General features: G+C 44.3%; 1 protein-coding gene across 1 annotated transcript in view; it reads right to left on the bottom strand.

The window, feature by feature from the left end:
* Positions 1-23,283, bottom strand: part of LOC124709072 (zwei Ig domain protein zig-8-like) — a 199,395-nt gene that overhangs the window by 115,865 nt on the left and 60,247 nt on the right. Inside the window, exon 2 of the mRNA XM_047240720.1 lies at positions 1,036-1,211. Coding sequence (XP_047096676.1) covers positions 1,036-1,211 — 176 coding nt within the window. The remainder of the gene's footprint in view (positions 1-1,035; positions 1,212-23,283) is intronic.

The raw sequence follows: 23,283 nt of genomic DNA, 5'->3' as shown, positions 1-23,283 counted from the left end.
AGTACACAGTATGGTTTGAGAGTAAATGGGAGAAAGACGAAGGTAATGAGAAGAAGTAGAAATGAGAACAGCGAGAAACTTAACATCAGGATTGATGGTCACGAAGTCAATGAAGTTAAGGAATTCTGCTACCTAGGCAGTAAAATAACCAATGACGGACGGAGCAAGGAGGACATCAGAAGCAGACTCGCTATGGCAAAAAAGGCATTTCTGGCCAAGAGAAGTTCAAAAAAATGGTTCAAATGGCTCTGAGCACTATGGGGCTTTACAGCTATGGTCATCAGTCCCCTAGAACTTAGAACTACTTAAACCTAACTAACCTAAGGACAACACACAGCACCCAGTCATCACGAGGCAGAGAAAATCCCTGACCCCGCCGGGAATCGAACCCGGGACCCCCTGCTCGGGAAGCGAGAACGCTACCGCGAGACCACGAGCTGCAGACCGAAGAGAAGTCTACTAATATCAAATACCGGCCTTAATTTGAGGAAGAAATTTCTGAGGATGTACGTCTGGAGTACAGCATTGTATGGTAGTGAAACATGGACTGTGGGAAAACCGGAACAGAAGAGAATCGAAGCATTTGAGATGTGGTGCTATAGACGAATGTTGAAAATTAGGTGGACTGATAAGGTAAGGATTGAGGAGGTTCTACGCTGAATCGGAGAGGAAAGGAATATGTGGAAAAGACTGATAAGGAGACGGGAAAGGATGATAGGACATCTGCTAAGACATGAGGGAATGACTTCCATGGTACTAGAGGGAGCTGTAGAGGGCAGAAACTGTAGAGGAAGATAGAGATTGGAATACGTCAAGCAAATAATTGAGGACGTAGGTTACAAGTGCTACTATGAGATGAAGAGGTTAGCACAGGAAATGAATTCGTGGCGGACCGCATCAAACCAGTCAGTAGACTGATGACCAAAAAAAAAAAGATCTCTGTATCTGACGAACTGGAGAGAGGGAGACAGGATCGCCACACGCAGCACTGTGCACGCGGCAGCTGCTGCTTCTAGGGCTGAGCGCCCGACCCACCGTCTTGTCGCGCAGCATGGCGACGCGGCAGTCGAGCAGCGCGGTCCCGCCCAGTGGCACGGCCACGGCGCGGGGGCCCAGCGCGGCGCCGCCGTCCTCCAGCTCGAAGCGCGGCCCCCAATGGTGCTCGTGGTGGTGGCGCGAGCCGTGGTGACGCACCGGCGGCTCCCACCCACCTGCAACGCGAGGCCCAACAGGAGGTCTTCACTGCACCGTAGGCCCCTGCTCTCAGCGCATCTCTCTCACTACAGACACTTTCTGCCACATTACATATTTTACTTGTTACTAACTGTGCTCGGCGACACAGTGCTCTGGCGTCGAGTGGTTCAATGGAATAGAAAGAAAAGAGCACACACTCGTGACATATATGAGATTAGGAAATGCGTTCTAATCTCCTCCTCCCCCTGTCTCTCTCCATATCCTCTTCCCCCTTCCTTTTTCTGTCTCCTCCTCCTACCCCTGTCCATCACCTCGCTCCCCACCCACCTCCTCTCTCTCTCTCTCTCGCTTCATCTCCTCACGACCCATCTCTCTCTGTCTCTCTCTACATAGCACCTCCTATCTCCTTTCTATGTCCACTTTCTCCACCCCATTCCCTCTCCATTTCGTCCTATCCCCTCTCTGTTCATCTCCATCTTTCCGATTTCTACATCAATTTCCTCCCATCCTTCTAACCATCTCCTCTTGCCCCCTCTTTATATCCTTCGGACTCGTTTATTGTAAATGTAACTTCAGATTATGTAGCATATATGAGGGTTGCCCAGAAAGTAATGCACCACATTCTTTCCTCCTCCAAACACAATGTTACAAATGCGAAACATTACATATATTTTATTTGAAGTCTCCAGAGTGAACACGCCAAAGTTCGCTACTTCCGACAGATAGCGTCGGTGCATGAAGTAATAGGGAGATCACGGATTTGGTGCAATTTTCATATCAATTTGATATGCAAATTAATTAAACTGATCAATTACTCACCCCACCCCCGCCCACCCCTGCCCAAAACAACCCCCCCCCCCTCCACCCAGCCAGACTCAGATAATGTCTCGTGTTTCTCTCAGCCAGCATGTGGGCCCCAGCCGCTTCCACTCCCCCTCCCCGCCTCACCTCTCCCTCAGCCCCTACCTACCCAACCACCCTATTGGCAGAAATTTTGGATTTGGCAGCAACTTCGAATTTTGGTTAGAATTTCGAAATTTGGTGAGAATTTCTCTGTCTCAGAGCTGTGCTGACGTCTCAACCCACCCCCAGGAATTGGTGGGATATTAAAATGGGTGGTGGCTTTTGCAGGACTCAAACAATGGTTTTCCTTGGCGGAAGTTTCTAGGGCACCCCCTAACACAATTAAACCACTACAGGCGCTTGGAATTGACGGGAAATCAAAAATGGTGGTGCCCATTCTGGGACTCAAACCATGATTCTACTGGATTGAAAGCCCGAATGCTCTCTCCTCCCTCCTACCCCCCCCCCCCCCCCCCCACTCCCGCCCAACACATGGAAACTGTCCAGATGCCGGAGAGGAAAGTTAAGTTAATGTACCTTATTTATTTTGGTCGTGAAACTGAAGTAAAGATCGGCGATAATTACATAATTAATCATACAAACCAGACCTAATAGTACAACTATATGCGTAGCGCTACCCCAAGATGACATAAAATCGCAATACAGATCAAAAACTGACGATGCCATGTAATTCATGTTATCCTGCTGGGAGGGAGAAAGGCAGGGGTTTACGGTACTTCGTGGAGGAACAATGTTCAACTGATAGGATGCTGGTGTTGGACAGAGTGGAGCTTAAAAAGTGCATTACCTGTAAGCATACAGTATCTATGATTGTTTGACGACAGAAGTCGCTACAGACGCCTGCTCAAAACCCACGCCAGCCGTTGAGACCCAGCGGTACTAAGTGCTTCAGTCCGGAACCACGCTGCTGCTACAGTCGCTGGTTCGAATCCTGTCTCGGGCATGGTTGTGTGTGATGTCCTTAGGTTAGTTAGGTTTAACTAGTTCTCAGTCTAGGGGACTGATGACCACAGATCTTAAGTCCCATAGTGCTCAGAGCCATCTGAAGTGTTTTTTCAAAACCCACCTATAGCCCAGGGAACCGATGCCATTACATAATACCACAACTTATGGAAAAAATACTTCACAGATTTAATTACACTTTGAGATTGTTATGAAAAAAAAAACACCACTTCTAACGCACGGGTCATAATCCAGCACATGTTATAGGGAAAATCGTCGTCCTAAAAGACTGCAAAGGGGGCGGTAGTTGAACGAGAATTCTCCTTGATAAGCGTCCACAAACTGAACGAAAATGGAGGACTTCTTCCCTTCCTCCCCCCTCTCCCTCGTACACCCACGTAAGGAGGGTGGGTGGGCAGAGACCTCAAGAGCATTTCACGCCCCCGCCACCACCCCTCTAAGGCCACTGGCCGCACTTGGCTTTCCACCATCTTGCCGCCGCCTGAATGTGACGCTCCTGTGCCAAAACAAATAGCTTGTACAGTCAATTAAATGATAAGAAATAAAGGGATGGTCGCCTCAAGTGAAGCTTGTTTATCTACAATATAACGACAGAGTCTCCACACACCACCCCTGGGATAGCGAGCAACTGTGTCCGGCAATCACCACATCAGACACGCCCCCATCCCTCTCGCCTGCAGCAGCAAGCCGTTCAACGATGTAGAACAAGTATCTTTGAAGTCAACGCATCTATAATCAAGCATCTGTTAAAAAAGGATAAACACAATTTCGACGATGATAAATATTTTATTTCCACGAAAATAAGATTTGTCCATTTACCTTTAGTTTTATGAGCAAAATCGGTATAGCTGTTATGATACAATCTTCGTCTCATTATTTTGCGACATTCAGCAAAGTTTACCGCCACCCATTACAGATGATCAGTAGAGACATGTTCATCCTGTGTAAAATCAGGATAAATCTCCGACTTTTTTCCTGCGAAAACTACCAATCACCGCAGAATGTCCTCGTTATTTCGAAACCGTTATCAGAGTAACGAAAAAGCGATAATTTAAACGCTGAAGCTGCGCGGGATTAGCTGAGCGGTCGTTGGCGCTGCAGTCATGGACTGCGCGGCTGGTCCTGGTGGAGGTTCGAGTCCTCCCTCGGGCACAGGTGTGTGTGTTTGTTCTGTGGATAATTTAGGTTAAGTAGTATGTAAGCTTAGGGAAAGATGACCTTAGCAGTTAAGTCCCATAAGATTTCACACACATTTGAACATTTTGAACATTAGCATCACACAACAATACTGGAAGAATATAGTCTGGTTATTTGCGTGTTGGGAGCCGCTTTTCTCTTCACCGTCACCGCCACCTCTCTGATAGGTATCAAATCATTATTGGCCACTGCCCAAAGCAATTTGTAAAATTTTTTGTGGGGAGCATGGGGGCTATATAAGTAGGCTGTTGAGGTTTTTATGTTGGTAACGACATGTAGCACTCTGTATGAAAATCATTGACTGTGCTGTGTGCAGTCAGTGGCTGATTTGCTCTGTTGGAATATTCGCTATTGTAGCGTTGGATAGTTGGATGTGATCAGAGCATAGCATTGCGCAGTTGCAGGTGGGCCGCCAGCAGTGGTGGATGTGGGGTGAGAGATGGCAGAGTTTTGAGAGTTGACGATCTGTACGTGTGTCCGCCAGAAAAAGGAAGTTTGTAAAGATGGATGTCATAAATTGATAGATATGTATACATGATGAGTTTTGAACATTAAAATAAATACACTGCTTATTCTTTATCAAAATCTCTCATTTGCTAACTCTGCCTATCAGTAGTTAGTGCCTTCAGTAGTTAGAATCCTTTATTTAGCTGGCAGTATTGCAGTAGTTTGAGTAACGAAGATTTTTGTGAGGTAAGTGATTAATGAAAGTTATAGGTTATTGTTAGTCCGGGCCATTCTTTTGTAGGGATTATTGAAACTCTGCGTACTAGAGAGTAAAGGTATATACCATATTTCACATGGAAAACCGTTTATTGAAAGATAATCTGCTTTTTAACTTAGTCTTTGCCATAAAATTTTTCAGTTCACCCGACTAGTACGCTTTGTCACATTTAGAAACTGTTAACATGCAACTATGTGTTGAAGTTAACTATTCAGTCTAGAACCTAGGGAACATATTTAGACATGAATTACGAATGCATTGTTATAGTGAACAGACAACACAGTGTTATTGTGTGTGTCCATTCTTGCTTGTTAGTTGCTCGATTACGTAACGACTATAAGGCTCACATACTTAGAACATATACCGGTACTGCTAATGAGATTTTAATGCAACACTTTGGTTTACTTGAAAATACGTTTTGAATTTAAAGTGTTTTCTGAGAGATACCAGATGACACAGTGGTTAGTTTATTTGACAGCTACACGATTATATCACGACGCTACTAATGTGTGACACAATTTACATTGTTGCTTTTGCGGTGTATCTGTTTTACATCTGCACAGTTTTTCTGAATTCTTCTGGAAAGGAAAACATGTTTTAGTAGTAAGTTTTGTGGTATAGATACAATGATACAGCCTTTTTCGTAGCACAACAATACATACAGTATATTACTTTCTTGATCACGGTATTGTACGTAATAACTACGATATCTATACGCATAGCATTTCACTTTTGTTTATTATGAGGTAAGTACATTAACTTCTATAGAACTTTGTTTATGGACGACGATAATTACGACACTTGGCACATTTTTACCGTTAAGTAATGACAGAGATTATCTTGCAAGAAGACGCACAGTTTAGCGCTGCAGTACACGTATTTCAGTGATTGATTTTCTACTTAGAACATTTATTTTTAAAGAGTTTAGAATCACAAAAATACAAAGTAAGTTTTCGGTTATACATTTCATTCGATTACTGTAATCTGTAACACCTGAGGGTATAATTACATTAATCCTCAGGGGGTACACGCCTATTTTGTCTGATATTTACTGAAATGCTTATGAATTGATGGGAAATATTCTTACATCTGCACACCTGATTATGGGAAGTGTCTTTCTACAAGAGTTGAGAGAATTTCTGCTGACTTATGAAACACTACATGGCTATTGAATGGTGTTTTTATGCTTTGCTTATTATATAGTTGCTTATTTCATTTGATATCTGGATTCCAGCAGTGCTGCAGCATTGGTTCTATAAAGTTAAATTAAATGCATTTGCTAATGTGAACACTTTCTGTCAAAAGATCTGTTAAACAATGATTTTATGATCGACATTCTTCAAAACAGGAGCACTTGGAAAGGAAAGACCAGTGAGAAGGGACTAATAACAGTAACTGCATACATAATTTTCGTTTCAAGTACTTGGTAATTTTTTGTAGAATAATTTGTGGTGGTGCACCACTTTAATGACATAGACGTTAAGATGTTAGTAGACATTTCCCCTATCTGCATTGTTGTCTTTAGTGTACTATTTTTTCTGCTTGTGGGTTTGTCATGTTTAGATATAAATTATTGCATTGGCTGCTGCTGTTTTTCAGGCATACTGCAGCTGAATTTCACTTTGTATTATTCTGTTAAGCCAGTGTTACTACTGATTTATATTTCTTGTTGCTGCACATTGGCTCATATTAATTGTAATGTTGCATTTGCTTTGCTAATTTAGATATACTGCTGCTTGCTTTGCCAGTTTGCTTTTTTTGGCATTGCTATTTGTGTTAGTTGTTTTGTGTTATTGCATTGCCTTGTCCCTTAGATTATGCATCTGAGCTCAGTAGATTTAAGTTAGCTTAAGAGGGGGTAGGCTATATAAGAGAATGAGTTGTGATGAATTGAAAGAAATGCATTGAGAAGTTATGTGAAAAAGATTTGGGCCAAAATGAGTAGTGTACAATGAAGAATAATTATTTTGAAAGAGGATATGAACAAAACAGTAGGGTTTAGGAACAATAGGTATAGATAGGACTTTTTGGGAATAATGATGCATAAAGGGAGAGCTCCAAGAAGTAAAGAAAGTTTTGTTTGCAAAATACTGCAGTAAAGCAAACCTTGTCCTTTCCTTTTGAATTATTCCGCTAAGTGTTTGTCTACTCTTGTGTATTTGTGCTCTTCCTGTCTCTATGTGTTTACCTGATAAGAGTTATGTTGTAGAATTTTTCTGATATATGTTAATTTTCTTTGTAAAGATGTTTAGACATAATTTATTCTGTTCTGTTTCAGTACTTATGTGTGAAATTAATGTTTCGACAACTATTCTCATTATTTTAATTTATTTACTTATGTCATAATTCCTGTAACACTGATGTACATGTTTATTTCTATACTTTTGTAAAGCCTGTATTACTACAAATGTTATCTGTATTATTATGTCTTTTAATGATGTTTTCTGTACCTTTGTGACTGTATTCTCATGTTATAAAATTGTAGCTGACACCATTTCTTCAAATTCAGTAACTTGTAAGCATTCATTTCAGAGCACATATTTCTGTTGGTCATAGTACATGCACATTATGTGAGAAGTTGGGACTGTTATTGTTTGCAAGTGTGTTAATAGTTCAGCAAGGGACTGGTTAACAGTATTGCTGGTTCTAAGGACAATTCCAAAAACTTTGTGAGTCCACAAGTGGTGGTTTATGGACTTACTATATTGTCCGCAAGACTCTTCGAAGGTGATTATGCACCTGCACAGTCGCAACAGATGGCTGCTGGCCGTCTCTACAAGGACTACAGTGGGTCGGCATCTTTGATGGCCCACCAATACCATTATTTCTACAAGGACTGCGGTAGGTCTGCACCTCTGCTGGCTCACCAATACCGTAATCTCTAACAGGACTACAGTGGTCTGCTCTGTGATGACCTACCTATCAATATTCTTCAAAACTTCGACTGACTCTGCTGTGGGTTTGTTCTGTTATGGGCCAATACCCGTCTGCATGTCAAGAGTCAGCATGTTCTTTCTGTTGGAAGAACAACAATACTTCATGGAAATTTACAACTTCCGTGTGCATTTTCTTTTATTGCTCAGGCTTTGTGCATAAAATAGTAATTAATACTGTGATGAATGATCAGGACTGTCTTTATGGACTCTGAGAAAATTTTAGCTTTTGACCAACATTGAATCGATAAGTGTGTGCACTTCATACATTTGTTAGCGTTAATATAAAAAAATTTTAACAAATATCTATTGGCCAGTGCCCAAAACAATTTGTTAAAATTTTTGTGGGGAGCATGGGGTCTATGTAAGTAGGCTGTTTCGGTTTTTATATTGGTAGCGCCACGTAGCGCTCTGTATGAAAATCACTGGCTGTGCTGAGTGCAGTCTGTGGCTGATTGTCATTGTTGTAGTATTCGCTATTGTAGTGTTGGGCATTTGGATGTGAACAGCGCGTAGCGTTGCGCAGTTGGAGGTGAGCCGCCAGCAGTGATGGATGTGGGGAGAGAGATGGTGGAGTTTTGAGAGCAGATGATCTGGACGTGTGTCCATCAGAGCGAGTAAATGTTGTGGACTGACAAGACAGCCAGTCCACAGTGACGGGTAACCGAAAGGCACGCGCCTAAACTCACGGAGGCTGGCGTGAGGTCTGAAAAAGGATACGTAATGAATGCGATAAAGAAAAGTATGTAGCTGCTGGAATACTTAACTTTAATACACAATTGGTGAACATTGATCTTGTTACTGTACAAGCTTCATTAGATACATAGCAAAGGATAATTGGCGCCTTGCTAGGTCGTAGCAATTGACTTAGCTGAAGGCTATGCTAACTATCGTCTCGGCAAATGAGAGCGTAATTCTCAGTAAACCTTTCCTAGCAACGTCGACTGTACAACTGGGGCGAGTGCTAGTAAGTCTCTCTAGACGTGCCGTGTGGCGGCGCTCGGTCTGCAATTACTGACAGTGGCGACACGCGGGTCCGTCGTGTACTAGCGGACCGCGGCCGATTTAAAAGGCTACCACCTAGCAAGTGCGGTGTCTGGCGGTGACACCACAGTAAATTTGTAAGAGTGGATGTCATGAACTGATATACATATTATGACTTTTGAACACTATTAAGGTAAATACATTGTTTGTTCTCTATCTAAATCTTTAATTTGCTAACTGTGCCTATCAGTAGTTAGTGCCTTCAGTAGTTAGAATCTTTTATTAAGCTGGCAGTATTGGCGCTCACTGTATTGCAGTAGTTCGAGTAAGGAAGATTTTTGTGGGGTAAGTGATTCATGAAAGTTATGGGTTATTGTTAGTCAGGGCCATCCTTTTGTAGGGATTATTGAAAGTCAGACTGCGTTGCGCTAAAATAATTGTGTGTTAGTTTAGTGTTGATGAGGATAAGTAAAGAGCGAAATGTCTGAGTACGTTCAGGTCTGCTAAGCTGTTTGAAAATGAAATAACGTAAGTGGTATCAGCACAATCATTCATGAATTTTTCTAAGGGGAGGTTTCACACCAAGAGCTCCAGCGCTGTTTTTAGACAGTCCCTCTGCATCTTCTAACTGTTCCTGAGTCTCTGCCCAGCCCTCCCTGCAGCTTAGTGTATGTGGTTGTCATAATTTAAGTCTAACCTGTACCTAAGTCAGAGAGCGCTATATTTAAGACCTTCTGCATTTTGTGAGGAAACAGGACGAGCTGAATTAATGCGACATGAGCGCGTGTTGACCACTTGGTGGAAATGGGAACATGGTGTCATAGCTCCGCCAACCATATACAGTGAGGAAGGCCAGCGCCAAACGAAGCTTTCCCCTGCAACACGAGGTAGCAGGATAGATAGTAGGAGCAGTTATGGGGGTGTTTCTTGTTGGGAAAATTAGGAAGAGTACACATCATATGTGGCATGGAGAAAGGATGAAGATTTTGCTACTACATTGCGACACATCTCCAAATTACATGCAGGTGCCGCAGTTCAAATCAGATCTGTGTCTCTCAGGGTGCATTCGTGCCTATCACCCAAACATATGTGGTGATCCTATTAAATATATACGTGCTGGTTCATTGGTGCAGGTGGCTCGTGATCGAAGTCACTTTCACAGACCGATGTAAAGTTTCACTGCCTATACTATAGGATGACCATATCCAACAGACTATCAATCACACGAGGTGGTTCCTGTATTGTTCCTTCAGAAGCAGTGTAATACATTGTCGTTTCTCATTTGTAATACACCCAACCAATGTACACCACCATACACTTTGTTTTTTCTTCCATGACTTAGAGATCTGTCTCAGCTGCTGCTAAATCGACATTAACACGTTTCGATTCTCTGGATCTCACAGAGCACTGAACATCGCATGGCATAAACTATACAGCTACTACAACACAGGCTGGTAGAAATAAAACACAGAGGCGATGTGTGTCACTGACAAAAATGTGAAAGACATCGCAACATGTGGAAGCTGGAACAGTTTACGGTACTGTAGAGCGCTTCCAAAAGCTATTCGAAAGTGGCTACCTCTACAGTTAATCTCATCTTTCCATTGACATGGTAGCGGATGTCTCGGTGCTACATTTCGAAAAGCATTGTTCCTTCATTTTTCAGTCATGTACATGATTACTGTTCCGGTGTTGACCATCGCCAGTTGGTTCACAACATATGTGACGTAGCACAAGTAAAAGGACGTGGTGTTAACTTATTGGTGAAAAAAATAAAAATAAAAAATTAAACAAAAATATATAGGGCATCGCAGCATATGGAAATATGACAAGTCTGTAGCATGGAGGAACACTTCCAAACAACTGTATAAAGGTGATATCCTCTACATTTAATCCCAAGTCTCCCTCCATCTCAATGGAGAGGTGATAGTCAATCATTGTGCCGCAATCAACAGCATACCCAGAGGATGGTCGGAATGGGAAAGATACCACTGATATGGGGCGAAGTGCTGTAATACACACCACAGTTGATATCGAAAACAAATATCGCCTGCTTGCTGGCATCGAGCTTATGCAGCAACCCTATTACATATACAGGTATTTATCTATTCGAGCAGGTATCCAGTGAGCGACGTCGCTTGCAGAGGCCTGTGTAGTATCATCGCCTGCCCTGTACGAGAACCTTCTCCACAGGTTGTCAGTCGCAGTTGAGGGTCCCTGTTTCATTGTTTGATACACACTTTGCACACTGTTCTTCATTTGGTTCCTTTTTGTTTTTTTCACCATCAGTTCGATGTCCGTGCCAGATTCTAAACTCACATTAATAGGTTTTGATCCACTGGCTCCCTCAGAAAACTAGACATCACACGGTGTAAATCATGTTGGTGCTGCTGATCCCACAACACACCCTGGGTGATTGAAATAAAAGACAGTCCCAACATAAGGCAACTGGAAGAGTTTTGAGGCATTGAGGAGCGTTTCCAAGCTGCTGTCTGAGAATGACTGACGACCTCTACATTTAAACTCATAAATCAGAGTGACGGGATAGCTGATGGCGCTGTGTTGTGTTTGATTGATTCCTCCTATTGCTGCCATGCACGGAATCGCTGTTTCAGTGTTGGCCATCGCCAGAAGGTGTTGCCTCGTCCACCAAGACTCTTTCCCAATCTCAAACAAGCGATGTCAATCAGTTATTATGTGATAAACAACAGTGGGCTGTTGGGATGGAAAAAGACAGCGTCGATATATTGCAATAATAAGCATCATAGTTGATAGTGCGATAACTTTTAGTAATTTAATAGTAATTTCAACGGCGACCAATGACGCGGCAGCATGCTTACCAATTTCTGTATCATCACTAAACAGGTCCTCCACTACTTTGCTATGGTTGGCGAATGTAAGTAGATGACTGTGCAGTATGTTCATTCATTGTTAATTATCGAACTTATACACGAAAGTATACCAGACAGCGACCTACACATCTCTAGCGCTTCGATACCTGTACAGAAGTTACGATGTTTCTCTATGTCGATGGGAGTCACAGGGCATTCTCGCATTCTTAGGATAAAAGCAGAAATCGAAAGATCTTCACGCATTGTCTTTGGCGAATGCTCCCTGCAGCTGACCAGATGTAGACCGCTACACTCCACACACCATATTCCACGTAGGAGCAATGCGTGTCTCTTCTGATCATATGTAATCCGCGGCGGTACACTTTGCTGGATGTCCCAAAGTAATGAGACACGGAATGTATCATGCAGTTGACAATAAAATCTATACTGAATTTGCTCATGAAACTAAAAATAAATGTACTGCGCCCATTTTCGTGGAAATAGGACATTTACCATCGCCGGAATTATGTTTACCTTCTTTTAATAGGTGCTTGATTATACGAGAGTTGACTGAAAAGTAATGCCTCCACCTTCGTAACTCTTTAACAGTTGACAGCACTAGTATGCGGCAGGTAATGGATTGTTCTCTAGCCTCTTCTCTACTGCTCCAGTTGGCGGGAAGCCTTAGCATTGAACGGTTGTATTGTCACAGTGCTAAGTATGGAACCCTGCGCAGACGGTCGGACAATGCGATTGAATTCTTGACAGCAGAAGGTATCACCCCAAAGGAGATTCTTCAGAGAATGAAAGAAGTTTATGGTGACTGTGTTGTTGTGAGTACTGTGCGTCTTTGGGCGAGTCAGCTTAAAGATGTTGAGGCATTAACATCTGACCTGCGTGGAAAACAAAGAGTCCTGTGACAGCATACACTGTGTTTCACAAGCAAAATGTCGACAGATGGTTTCATGACTATCGTCGTATCACTCAGAGAGAAACAACAAGCACAATCGGCATTTCAGAAGAACGTGTGGGTCACATTATTGCTTTGCTTGGCTATCGGAAGATCTGTGTACAGTGGATATCCCGGACACTGACTCCTGAAATGAAAGCGCACAGACTTGAAATTTGCCAGGAACTACGCCCGCATTACAAGAATGAAGGTGACGCCTTCAATTGTGACAGGAGACAAACCGTGGGTACACCATTACGACGCGGAGATGAAACGTCAGATTATGCATTATCGACACAATGAATCGCCCCAGAAAAAGAAATTCAGTATGCAGACTTCAGTTGGAAAAATGATTGATACAGTGTTCTGGGACGCAGATGGTGATATCCATGTTGATTTCCCTGATCGTGGAACAACAATAAATCCAGAGTGCTACTTAAAATGCTGCGAACCCTGAAACGACGGCTAACAAGTGTCCGAAAGGAAAAGGGAAATGTTTTCCTGCAGCACGATAATGCCAAACTTCACACTTCAATTGCCACCATAGCAGAGCTTCAGAGACTGAATCTCACCATCGTATGGCATCCTCTATACAGTCCAGATTTAGCACCGTCTGACTTCCATCAATTCTTAATAATAAAAGACGACCTGTAGGGATCTCATTATGCTCCTGACGAAGACGTTCAGAGAATTGTGAGACTGTGATTGCGGAAACAGAATGTCAACTCCTTTTGCGATGGCTTAAAGAAAAACTTGTTCATCGTTGGCAGAAATATATGCAATTGGTTGGTGATGTGGAAAAGTGAATATTAGTTACTAAAGATCACATTCTAAGGATTACACCTGCATTTGATTTATTAAAATACTCCCATCCCAACCAAATTAACGCATTACTTTTCATTCAACCCTCGTAGATGCATTGACGTCAAATACAACAGTTCTCCACTGCCGAACGGCAGGCTGCTGCATCCGAGGGGCAAGGGTATTTCTCTGCTGTGGTGGTCGCCGGACACAGCCGCTCTATATGCGCTGGTTGGTGTGTGCGACTCTGTAGCTATATTTTAGACAAACAAGTTGCACTTGAGGCAGCCGTCCTTTTATCTCTGATTGTTTAGTTGACTATACACGGTATTTTTGTTGGCGTAGGAGCGTCGCCTTAAGGCGGCGGCCAGATGGTGGAAAGCCGAGTGCGGGCAGCGGCCTTAGAGGGGTGGTAGCAGGGGCGTGAGACGCTCGGTGGAACATCTGGCCGTTTCAAGAAGCCTCTGTCCTCCCGTAGGTGGACGTAGGGAGGAGGGTAGAGGGAGGGAGGAAGAGGGCCTCAAGTTTCGAAGAGTTTGTGGACTCCAGTCGAGGAAAATGCACGTTCAACTACTGCCCCATTTGCAATCTCTTAGAACGACGATTTTCCCCTGCTACATTATGACATGTTCGTTACGTGTGTTGGTTTTTTCACAGCTATTTCGAAGCGTAATTAAATCAGTGACGTAGTTTTTCATCAGTTGTGGTATCGTGTATTGGCATCGGTTACCTGGGCTGTAGATGGGTTTTGAGCAGGCGTCTGTAGCGAACTCTGACATCAAACAACGATAGATACTGTGTGCTTATAGGTAAACCACTTTTTAAAATCCTCTCTGTACTGAGTCCAACATCTTATTAGCTGAAAATTATTCGTGCCTTTTTTCCGCCAGCTTATAGGTGTAGGGTATAGTCTTAGTGTGTCTGTATTGAGTGATATTGCGAAATTTTCTCCATCCTGATAACACCAGTTATATGGCATCGTCCGTTTTTGGGTTATATGGCGATATTATGTCGTCCTTGTGTAGCACTATGCATATAGTTGTGTAATTAGGCCAGATTTTTTTGATTAATTAATTAGCACCGATCTTTCTATCAGTTTCCCGACCAAAATAAATAAAGTACACTAACCTAACCTTCCTCTGCTTTCCATGTGTTTGGGGGGGGAGGGGGAGGGGAGCACTTGGGCTTTCCATCCAGTAGAATCAGGGTTCGAATCCCGGAAAGGGCACCACCATTTTTGATTTCCCATCTGTTCCAAGTGCCTGTGGTGGTTTAATTGTGTTAGAGGGAGGAACTTGGGCTTTCCGCCCTGGAGGACCAGGGCCAATTTAATTTCTTGCCAAAATTCAAAATTTCTGCCAGTGAGGTAGGTTTGAGGAGGGTGAGGAGTGAGGGAGGGGTGGGGGAGGGTGACGTTCTGGGGCACACATGCAGGCTGAGAAAAACACATGATGTCATCCGGGGGTGGTGGGTGGTCGTGGTCGTGGACGGGGTGATGGGGGGTGGAGGTGATTAATTGATCAACTTAATTAATTTGTATTTCAATTTTATATCAAAATTGCACCGTTGCCGCCATCGTCCTGCTACTCCACTACGCTTTCAAAATGGCGTCTGTAGGTGACGTACATTACAAGGAACATATCATGATTGAATTTCGCACTGCAGAGAAAGAAACTGGGGGAATATTCACAAAAGCTTGTGCAAAGTCTAAGGAGCATCTGCTGTCGACTGAAGTACAGTTAGATCCCAGGAACGGAGGGTGAGGTCATCAGAAGGCGGTTCGTTGGAGCCCCATGATTTTCAGCGGTTGGTGAGACCATCCACGGATGTCACACCTGACCTAGCCCCCTCGGACTTCCACTAGTTTAGGCCATTAAAGGATTTCATTCGTGAAGGCATTTTGAGGACTATAAGGAAGTGAATCACACAGTGAAGCACTGACTCCTCCACCAGGACAAGAATTGATACCGACAGGGCATACACGCCCTTCTCTCGCGCTGGAAAGAGGCCATAGAATGGGATGAAGATTATGTAGAAAAGAAGGGTGTGTAGATAAAACATCATTCTTTCGTGTGTGTAATTCTCATCATGTCCAATAAAGAGTTGTTGATGGAAGAACGCGGTGCATTACTTTCTGGGTAACCCTCATGCAGGGCTGTGCAGAAAGGAAGAGATGTTTAGAAATAAATATTTATTTGTTCCTATGGCTTACCCGTGGTGTAAAGGCAAAATTATATAACATTAGTTATGAGTATAACAAGAACGCAGAATGACGAAACAACATACAAAACCACGTAAATGTCAATATTTAAGTTCCTACTCCCCATAAGATCTGTATCGTCAGCTTTCATGTGGTCACTCCAACTTCCCTGATAGGAATGCAAGGGGAATTCACTCTAATGCACTTGATTTTCTGGTTCGGAGCTGCACAGTCACAAACTGGAGGCTCTGGGGTAGCATCCCATTGGTAAAGTGATTATGCGCATCGACCACGCCCCGTGTGAGTTCCGTTCAGTTTGACCCATACTTTCCTGTCGAGTTTTGTGCCAGCTGTATCACTCACGCTCTTCAGGATTTTCAATAAGTTGACCTTTGTGATCCCAGATCGATATTACTGGCATATAGGTGTTCGGCTTGCCGTAATGGTGTTTATCTTGAACCGAGTCTGTTTCGTCGTAGACTTGTAACGTCTTCCTGAATGGGTAACTGCAGGTTCTCATGTAATTTGCGATGTTCCCTAAGCAAGGTCACGCTTGTACGGATTGCGAGTATAAAGTAGCTCACGTCCATACTTAGAATACTACACGTACACCGCAGGTAACGCTAAATAAAGCTTGAACGAATAGGCAGCCAGAACAAATATGGCATTTTCTAGCTACAAACATGCAGAGAAATCAAAATCAAAACGTCTTCGAAATAAAAGGTTAACAATATGAAACATCGTATTTTATTACATACTTTTTTCTACGTAACCTCCATTCAAGATAAGATCCTTATCATACCGTGGCACATGTTTTTCAGTATCGTCTATGTAGATATCTTCCACCTGCGGTTGCAACCACTGGTTTATACAGGGATGCAGTTCGGAGTCAGTATCAAAGCGTTGTATGGCGAGCAACGTTTTCACTTCTGGGTTGAGGTGATAGTCGCTCGGAGCCAAATACGTCTTGTATGGTGGATGACCAAAGATCTCTCATCCAAAATCCCGTAGGAGCTCGCGCGACAGTTGGCGGTGTGTGGACGTGCGTTGTCGCGAAAAAAAAAAAAAAAATACCTTTGATCTAAGTTCTCCACGACGCTTGTTTTGTGTTGTCCGTCTTAACTTTATCAGTTTCTCTAAGTTATTCGTAACTGTTGAGTCACGTTTAAGGAAATCGACGCGAATTGCTCCCTTTGACTCCCAAAACGCAGTAGCCAATATCTTTCTTGCTGACAGAGATTGCAAACAATTCCTTACTTTCTTGCGAGAATTTCAATATACCCATTCCATCAACGACTTTTTGTCTCACAACTGGCACGTTCCACCCAAGTTTAGTCCCCAATTACGATACGATCAATAACATTGCTACCATATTTCTCTTAATCTTCGATGAAGATCAGAGCTACAGCTAGTCTTTTTTTTTTTTGTGGTCTCAGGTTAGAATTTTTGGAACCCACCTAGAACTAAGTTTGTGATACCAAGCTTCTCCCCCTGAAGTTCATACACCAAACTCAGTGAAATTTACGAATGCTTCTAATCGGGAAACGACGATTTTTTTTCGTTGATTATCATCACAAGTTCGTCAGTCACAATACGAGTTCTAACCGTGGTCGTCATCGTGAACGCTGGTACGGCCAGTTTTAAAAGCAGTGCACCACCGTCCCACTCGTCTTCCTCTCATTATTCCTTTTTCGTACACATCACAAAGGTCGCGATGAATTACAAATGATTTGCAGCTTTTTGGTGGCAAAAGCCTAGTCACTGAATGCACCTGACACGTAGCGGGATTCTCAATTGCAGCGCGCATTTAACACGTCACAGAAAGCAAAGTATCAGAGTCACAGACCATACGTTACCACTGCTGGACGCTTCCAGCGCCACCATAAACCAAAACAAATGTCACTTTCTGGATATCCCCACATACACTATGTGATGTAAAGAATCTGGACACCCCCAAAAACATACGTTATTAACATTAGGTGCATTGTGCTGTCACCTACTGCTAGGCACACCATATCAACGACCTGAGTAGTCATTAGACATCGTGAGAGAGCAGCATGCGGCATTCCGCGGAACTCACGGACTTCGAAAGTGGTCAGGTGATTGGGAGTCACATGTGTCATACGTCTGTACCGAAGATTACAACACTCTTAAACATCCGTAACATCCGTAGGCCCACTGTTCCCGATGTCATAGCGAAGTGGAAACGCGAAGCGACGCTTAGAGCACAAAAGCGTACAGGCTGAACTCGTCTGTTGGCCGAAAACGATCGCCGACAGTTGAAGAATGTCGCAATGTGTAATTACCATCACACAGGAATTCCAAACTGCATCAGGAGCCACTGCAAGTACTATGACAGTTAGGTGGGAGGTGAGAAACTTGGATTTCATGGTCGAGCGGCTGCTCATAATCCACAAATCACGGCGATAAATGCTAAACGACGCCTCGCTCGGTGTAAAAAGCATAAACATTGGACGACTGAACAGTGGAAAAACACTGTGTGGAGTAATGAACCACGGTACACAATGTGGCGATCCGATGGGAGGGTGTGGGAATGGCAAGTGCCCGGCAAACGTCATCTGCCAGCGTGTGTAGTACCAACAGTAAAATTCGGAGGCGGTTGTGTTATGGTGTAGTCATGTTTTTCATTGAGGGGGCTTGCACCCCTTGTTGTTTTGCGTGGCACTATCACGGTACAGGCGTACACTGATGTTTTAACACCTTCTTGCATCTCACTGTTGAAGAGCAATTGACGTTGGCGATTGCATCTTACAACACGATCGAGCACCTGTTCATAATGCACTGACTGTGGCAGATTACTTACACGACAATAGCATCCTCGTAATGGGCTGGCTTGCACAGAGTCCTGACCTGAATTCGACAGAACACCTTTCGGATGTTTTGGAACGCCGACTTCGTGCCAGGCCTCACCGACCGACATCGGTACCTCTCCTAAGACGAGCTCTCCGTGAAGAATGGGCTCCCATACCCCAAGAAACCTTCCAGCACCTGACAGATCATATGTCTGCGAGAGTGGAAGCTGTTATCAAGGCTAAGCGTGGGCAAACGCCATATTGAATATCAGCATTACCGATGGATGTCACCACGAAGTTGTAAGTTAAGTGTGTGTGTGTGTGTGTGTGTGTGTGTGTGTGTGTGTGTGTGTGTGTGTGTGTAGCCTATGGTAAAAGATGGAAATGAATTGGTCTCGATCTACTCCATATTGATAGACATGAAGACAGTAATTTTTGCTCTGATTCCATGTACACAATGCAAAAACTAAAATGGAAATATCCGCAGAAACCCCACAGAAAATGCACCTGATGACTTTTACGAGAAACACCCAGTGTGCTACCAGAGAGGCTGTAAATGCACGTATTTATTTGGAAGCGACGTTGTGTCACAGGTTTGAAGCAGTCGGTGAAGAACATTCGTAGTTTTAAGAATACGAACAAACAATCTTAAGGACGGAAGTATTGTGTGTATTGAACCGGGGATCTAGAAACATGGAGAGGCTTCGTCCGCGCCGTAGCCCGCAGTGGAACACAACCCCACAACAGGCTACAGCAGTCCACTCACCCTAACGCAGCCTCACACCGAAACCATTGTTATTGAGCGGTTTGGCCCCATGTGGACCCCCCGGGAACGTCTCGCACGAAACGAGTGTAACCCCAAATGTTTGTGTGGTAGAGTAAGTGTGGTGTACGCATACGTGAAGACTGTTTGCGCAACAATCACCTACATAGTGTAGCTGAGGCGGAATAAGGGGGACCAGCCCGCATTCGCCGAGGCAGATGGAAAAGCGCCTCAAAAGCCATCCACAGATTGGCCGGCACACCAGACTTCGACGCTAATCCGCCGGGCGGATTTGTGCTGTGGACTGGCAATGCTTCCCGCTCGGGAAGGAGCGCGTTAGAACGCGCGGCTAGCCGGGTGGACAAGGGTTGAAGTAATTTTCGCATGATGTGTCACTGCCAAATAACAAAGCACGATTAAACTTGGACCATAAACATGGTGGCCAGAAACAGTCCGAGAAGCTTTTAAGGGTGTTTCAGGGTAGACTATGCTGAGAAATAACTCTTAAGGAAAAAGATCGATACATTGCGCAGATTCCTAGTTAATTAGCTCCGAAGTTGGCCAGTCAGGCCATAGTACGTGCAGATTTTCGCTGTCAGCCATATGCATTAGTGCCAGCTGTTCTCGTAGCGTAGGTGACAGCGCATGGGTTCGAGCCTTACTACAGCCCGATCGCGACTTCCAGCAGCGCTGTCTTGTTCGGTCTTGGGCAACCAGACGAAGTACACATTTCATGACACCTTTTCTGGCGGGCCACTTGAATTTTCTCACGCGACGGCCTAACTGGCTTACTTCAATGCCAGTTAACTCGGAAACAGTACAACGCATCCAGTTTTTTTTTCCTACGAATTATTTCTCTGGCCAACATAATCTGCAACACCCTTAAAGGCTTTTCACACTGTTTATGACCATCCTACATACCAATTGTGAACAAAAGTGCTCAATAACGAAGTCATCTACTCTTACATCTCCAGATCAAGTTCCTGATAAATTCGACTGTCTCGTCCGATGGTTAGTGTACGTTCATTATCGCAGCATCGTACAGTCGAAGACGACAGGCTCCCACGGCATAGACGATCGTTTTTAAGGAGTCAACACAATCAGAACTTGCAGAACTAGCCCAGCCCCACACGTGCATTAATTAGCCAGATCTGCCTTTTCCGATTAGATTCCGGTTCATGAGCCTCCATTGGAGCCGTGAGACATCGAATCCTTAAATCCGCATGGAAGGGTTCTTGACTAGATATTTGTTGCTTACTTAAGGCTGCTTCCCCTGAATTTTCTATCAATGTTTCCGAACTGAAAGAGGACCCAGTAAGGTTGTTTGCTGTACGTCACGACGGTTTCCTCAATTTCAGGCACTGGCGTGCTGCTTGTGTAATATCTCGATAACAGGTGGCTGAGAATTCTACTAAATGTTGTTCCAGACGTCCAGCATGTGCGACATTGTTGAGAAGCCATAGAATATATGTGTTCTGCATACACGCCGTATTTACTTCATTTCCACAAGTTCGTAAAACTAAATCTGTGTGACTGGATTTTTGCCATACGCGAAGGATTTTACTTAGTAGAGTACTGCTTTCGAATAACCCGCCAGGGTAGCCGAGAGCGCTAGCGCGCTTTTTCCTGGACTCGGGTAGGCGCGCCGACCCTGGATCGAATCTGCCCGGCGGATTAACGACGAGGGACGGTGTGCCGGCCAGCCTGGATGTGGTTTTTAGGCGGTTTTCCAAATCCTGCTAGGTGAATACCGGGCTGCTCCCCACGTTCTGCCTCAGTTACACGACTCGCAGACATCTGAACACGTTCGCACTATTCCATGAATTACACTAGTTGCAGACCAGCAGGGTTACATTAATTCCGTCCCGGGGGATACGGGGTGGCGGCCAGGAAGGGTATCCGGCCACCCGTTTCCACTAACCTTGCTTAAATCCGTTCTTAACAATGCCGACCCTGCGCCAGCGCATGACATGGCACCAGTGAAGGAAAGAAAGAAAGAAAGAAAGTCTCTCGCGACTGAGATCTGACAGGCGCTTGGCCCCTTCCGCGTGGTTCAGGAGACGTGACAGCAGTGTCACTATTCAGGAGCAGATCTCCGGGAAACTTTGAGCCTTTCCACACTGAAACTTCACGGCCTTTGCACATCTGCGTGCTACGTGTATGCCTAAGCAAGACGCACGAGCGGCTGCGTCAGTACGCCAGGTAGGTGGCGTCCAACATCGGCAACCTCCGCCAAGCTGTGTGCAGTGCATCCACCGCAATTGAGTGAATAGCACTCAGATCGGGTACAGGCTTCCAGTGCTCTAGCTCTTACCGACTGAGCTACCCAAGCCTGCCCTCATAGCTTCACTAATGCCCATAACTCTCTCTTATCGCACAGAATTCATAGACATTCTTTGCCGGGAAGTTTGAAAGCTATGCATATTCTGCTGCCGAGTGAAAGATTCATTTTGAAATCATAGGAGAGGTTCTAGCTTAAAGTTCCACGGTATGACAGTTCTGTAAGAGATGTCATTCACAGACTGTAAGTGTTCTATAGACACTGAAGAACCAAAAACAAAAAAACAAAAAACAAAAACTGGTACACCTGCTTAATATCGTGTAGGGGCTCCCTAAGCACGCAGAAGTGGTGCAACACGACGTGGAATGGACTCGACTAATGTCTGGAGTAGTGCTGGAGGGAACTGACACCATGTTTCCGGAAGGCCTGTCATAAATCTGTAGGAGTACGAGGGCGTGGAGCCACCCTGTAGCAATTCTGGACATGTGGCGTGTCGCAGTTGCCCAAGTCCGTCGGAATCCACAGTGGGCATGAACGGATGCAGGTGATCAAACAGAATGCTTACGGACATGTCACCTGTCGGAGGCTTATCTAGACGTATAACGGATCCCATATCACTAACACTGCACACGTCCCACACTAAAAGGTTCAAATGGCTCTGAGCACTATGGGACTTAACATCTGAGGTCATCAGTCCCCTAGAACTTAGAACTACCTAAACCTAACTAACCTATCGACATCACACACATCCATGCCCGAGGCAGGATTCGAACCTGCGACCGTAGCGGTCGCGTGGTTCCGGACTGTAGCGACTAGAACCGCTCGGCCACACCGGCCGGCGTCCCACACCATTACACAGCCTCTACCAATTTGAACGGTCTCCTGCTGATATATAAGGTCCATGGATTCACGAGGTTGTTTTCATACCCCTAAACGTCCATCCGCTCGATACAATTTGAAACGACACTCGTCCGACCAGGAAACATGTTTCCATACTTCAGCAGGCGAGGCGTCAAAACTTTGTGTCTTGCACTGATCAAGAGTACACGAGTGGGCTGAGAAATCCCATATCGATGATAACAAATTCTTGTCGGGTTTCCAGCTGGATCTAGCTGTCATCTGAGCACAATATTTCAGCGGTCCACCTGGCCGCCATCATCAGGTGAGGAAAGCTACGCTGCTCTCGCCGATATCTGATTCCACTCGCAAATGACTGCACCTTTATATGCATCGCAAATACAACAGCGCATGCGTTTGATACAGTGCGCACGCGCTCAATCATTGCTGCAGCGCCTGCGGTGGTGAAGACTGTTGAAATCCATATATCGTTACAAATGATTATTTATAGCCGGCTTATTCAGATGCCGTCCTTTCTTCATGGCTGATAAAACAGGATTCCACGTTTTACTTAACGGGTATCCATTATCACGATTAATGATATTATATGCTAGTCTGATTTCAAAGGATTCTTTTAAAACACAATCCCAATAGCGACAAGCATTTGCAACTACTTGCGTCTCAATGTAAAGCATCCTGCGTCCCTCTGTAAGGCAATGATCGGCCACCGCAGACTTATCTGATTGTAATAATGGCGTATGGCGATGACGTTCAATACACCTGTCGCTGACGGTACGAATAGTTTGGCCAATGTAAATTTTCCCGCACTTACACGGTATTTTGTAAACGCCAGACTTGCTCAAACCTAAATCATCTGTAACAGAGCCAAGAAGTGCTCGATTCTTAGGTGGTGTACGAAAAACACAACACATCTGATCTCATATTTCTC

This window comes from Schistocerca piceifrons, chromosome 7, assembly GCF_021461385.2.
Source record: "Schistocerca piceifrons isolate TAMUIC-IGC-003096 chromosome 7, iqSchPice1.1, whole genome shotgun sequence".
In the NCBI taxonomy this organism is placed as follows: domain Eukaryota; kingdom Metazoa; phylum Arthropoda; class Insecta; order Orthoptera; family Acrididae; genus Schistocerca; species Schistocerca piceifrons.
Note: the sequence above shows the minus strand (reverse complement) of the source record. Positions and strands in the feature narration are given on the sequence as shown.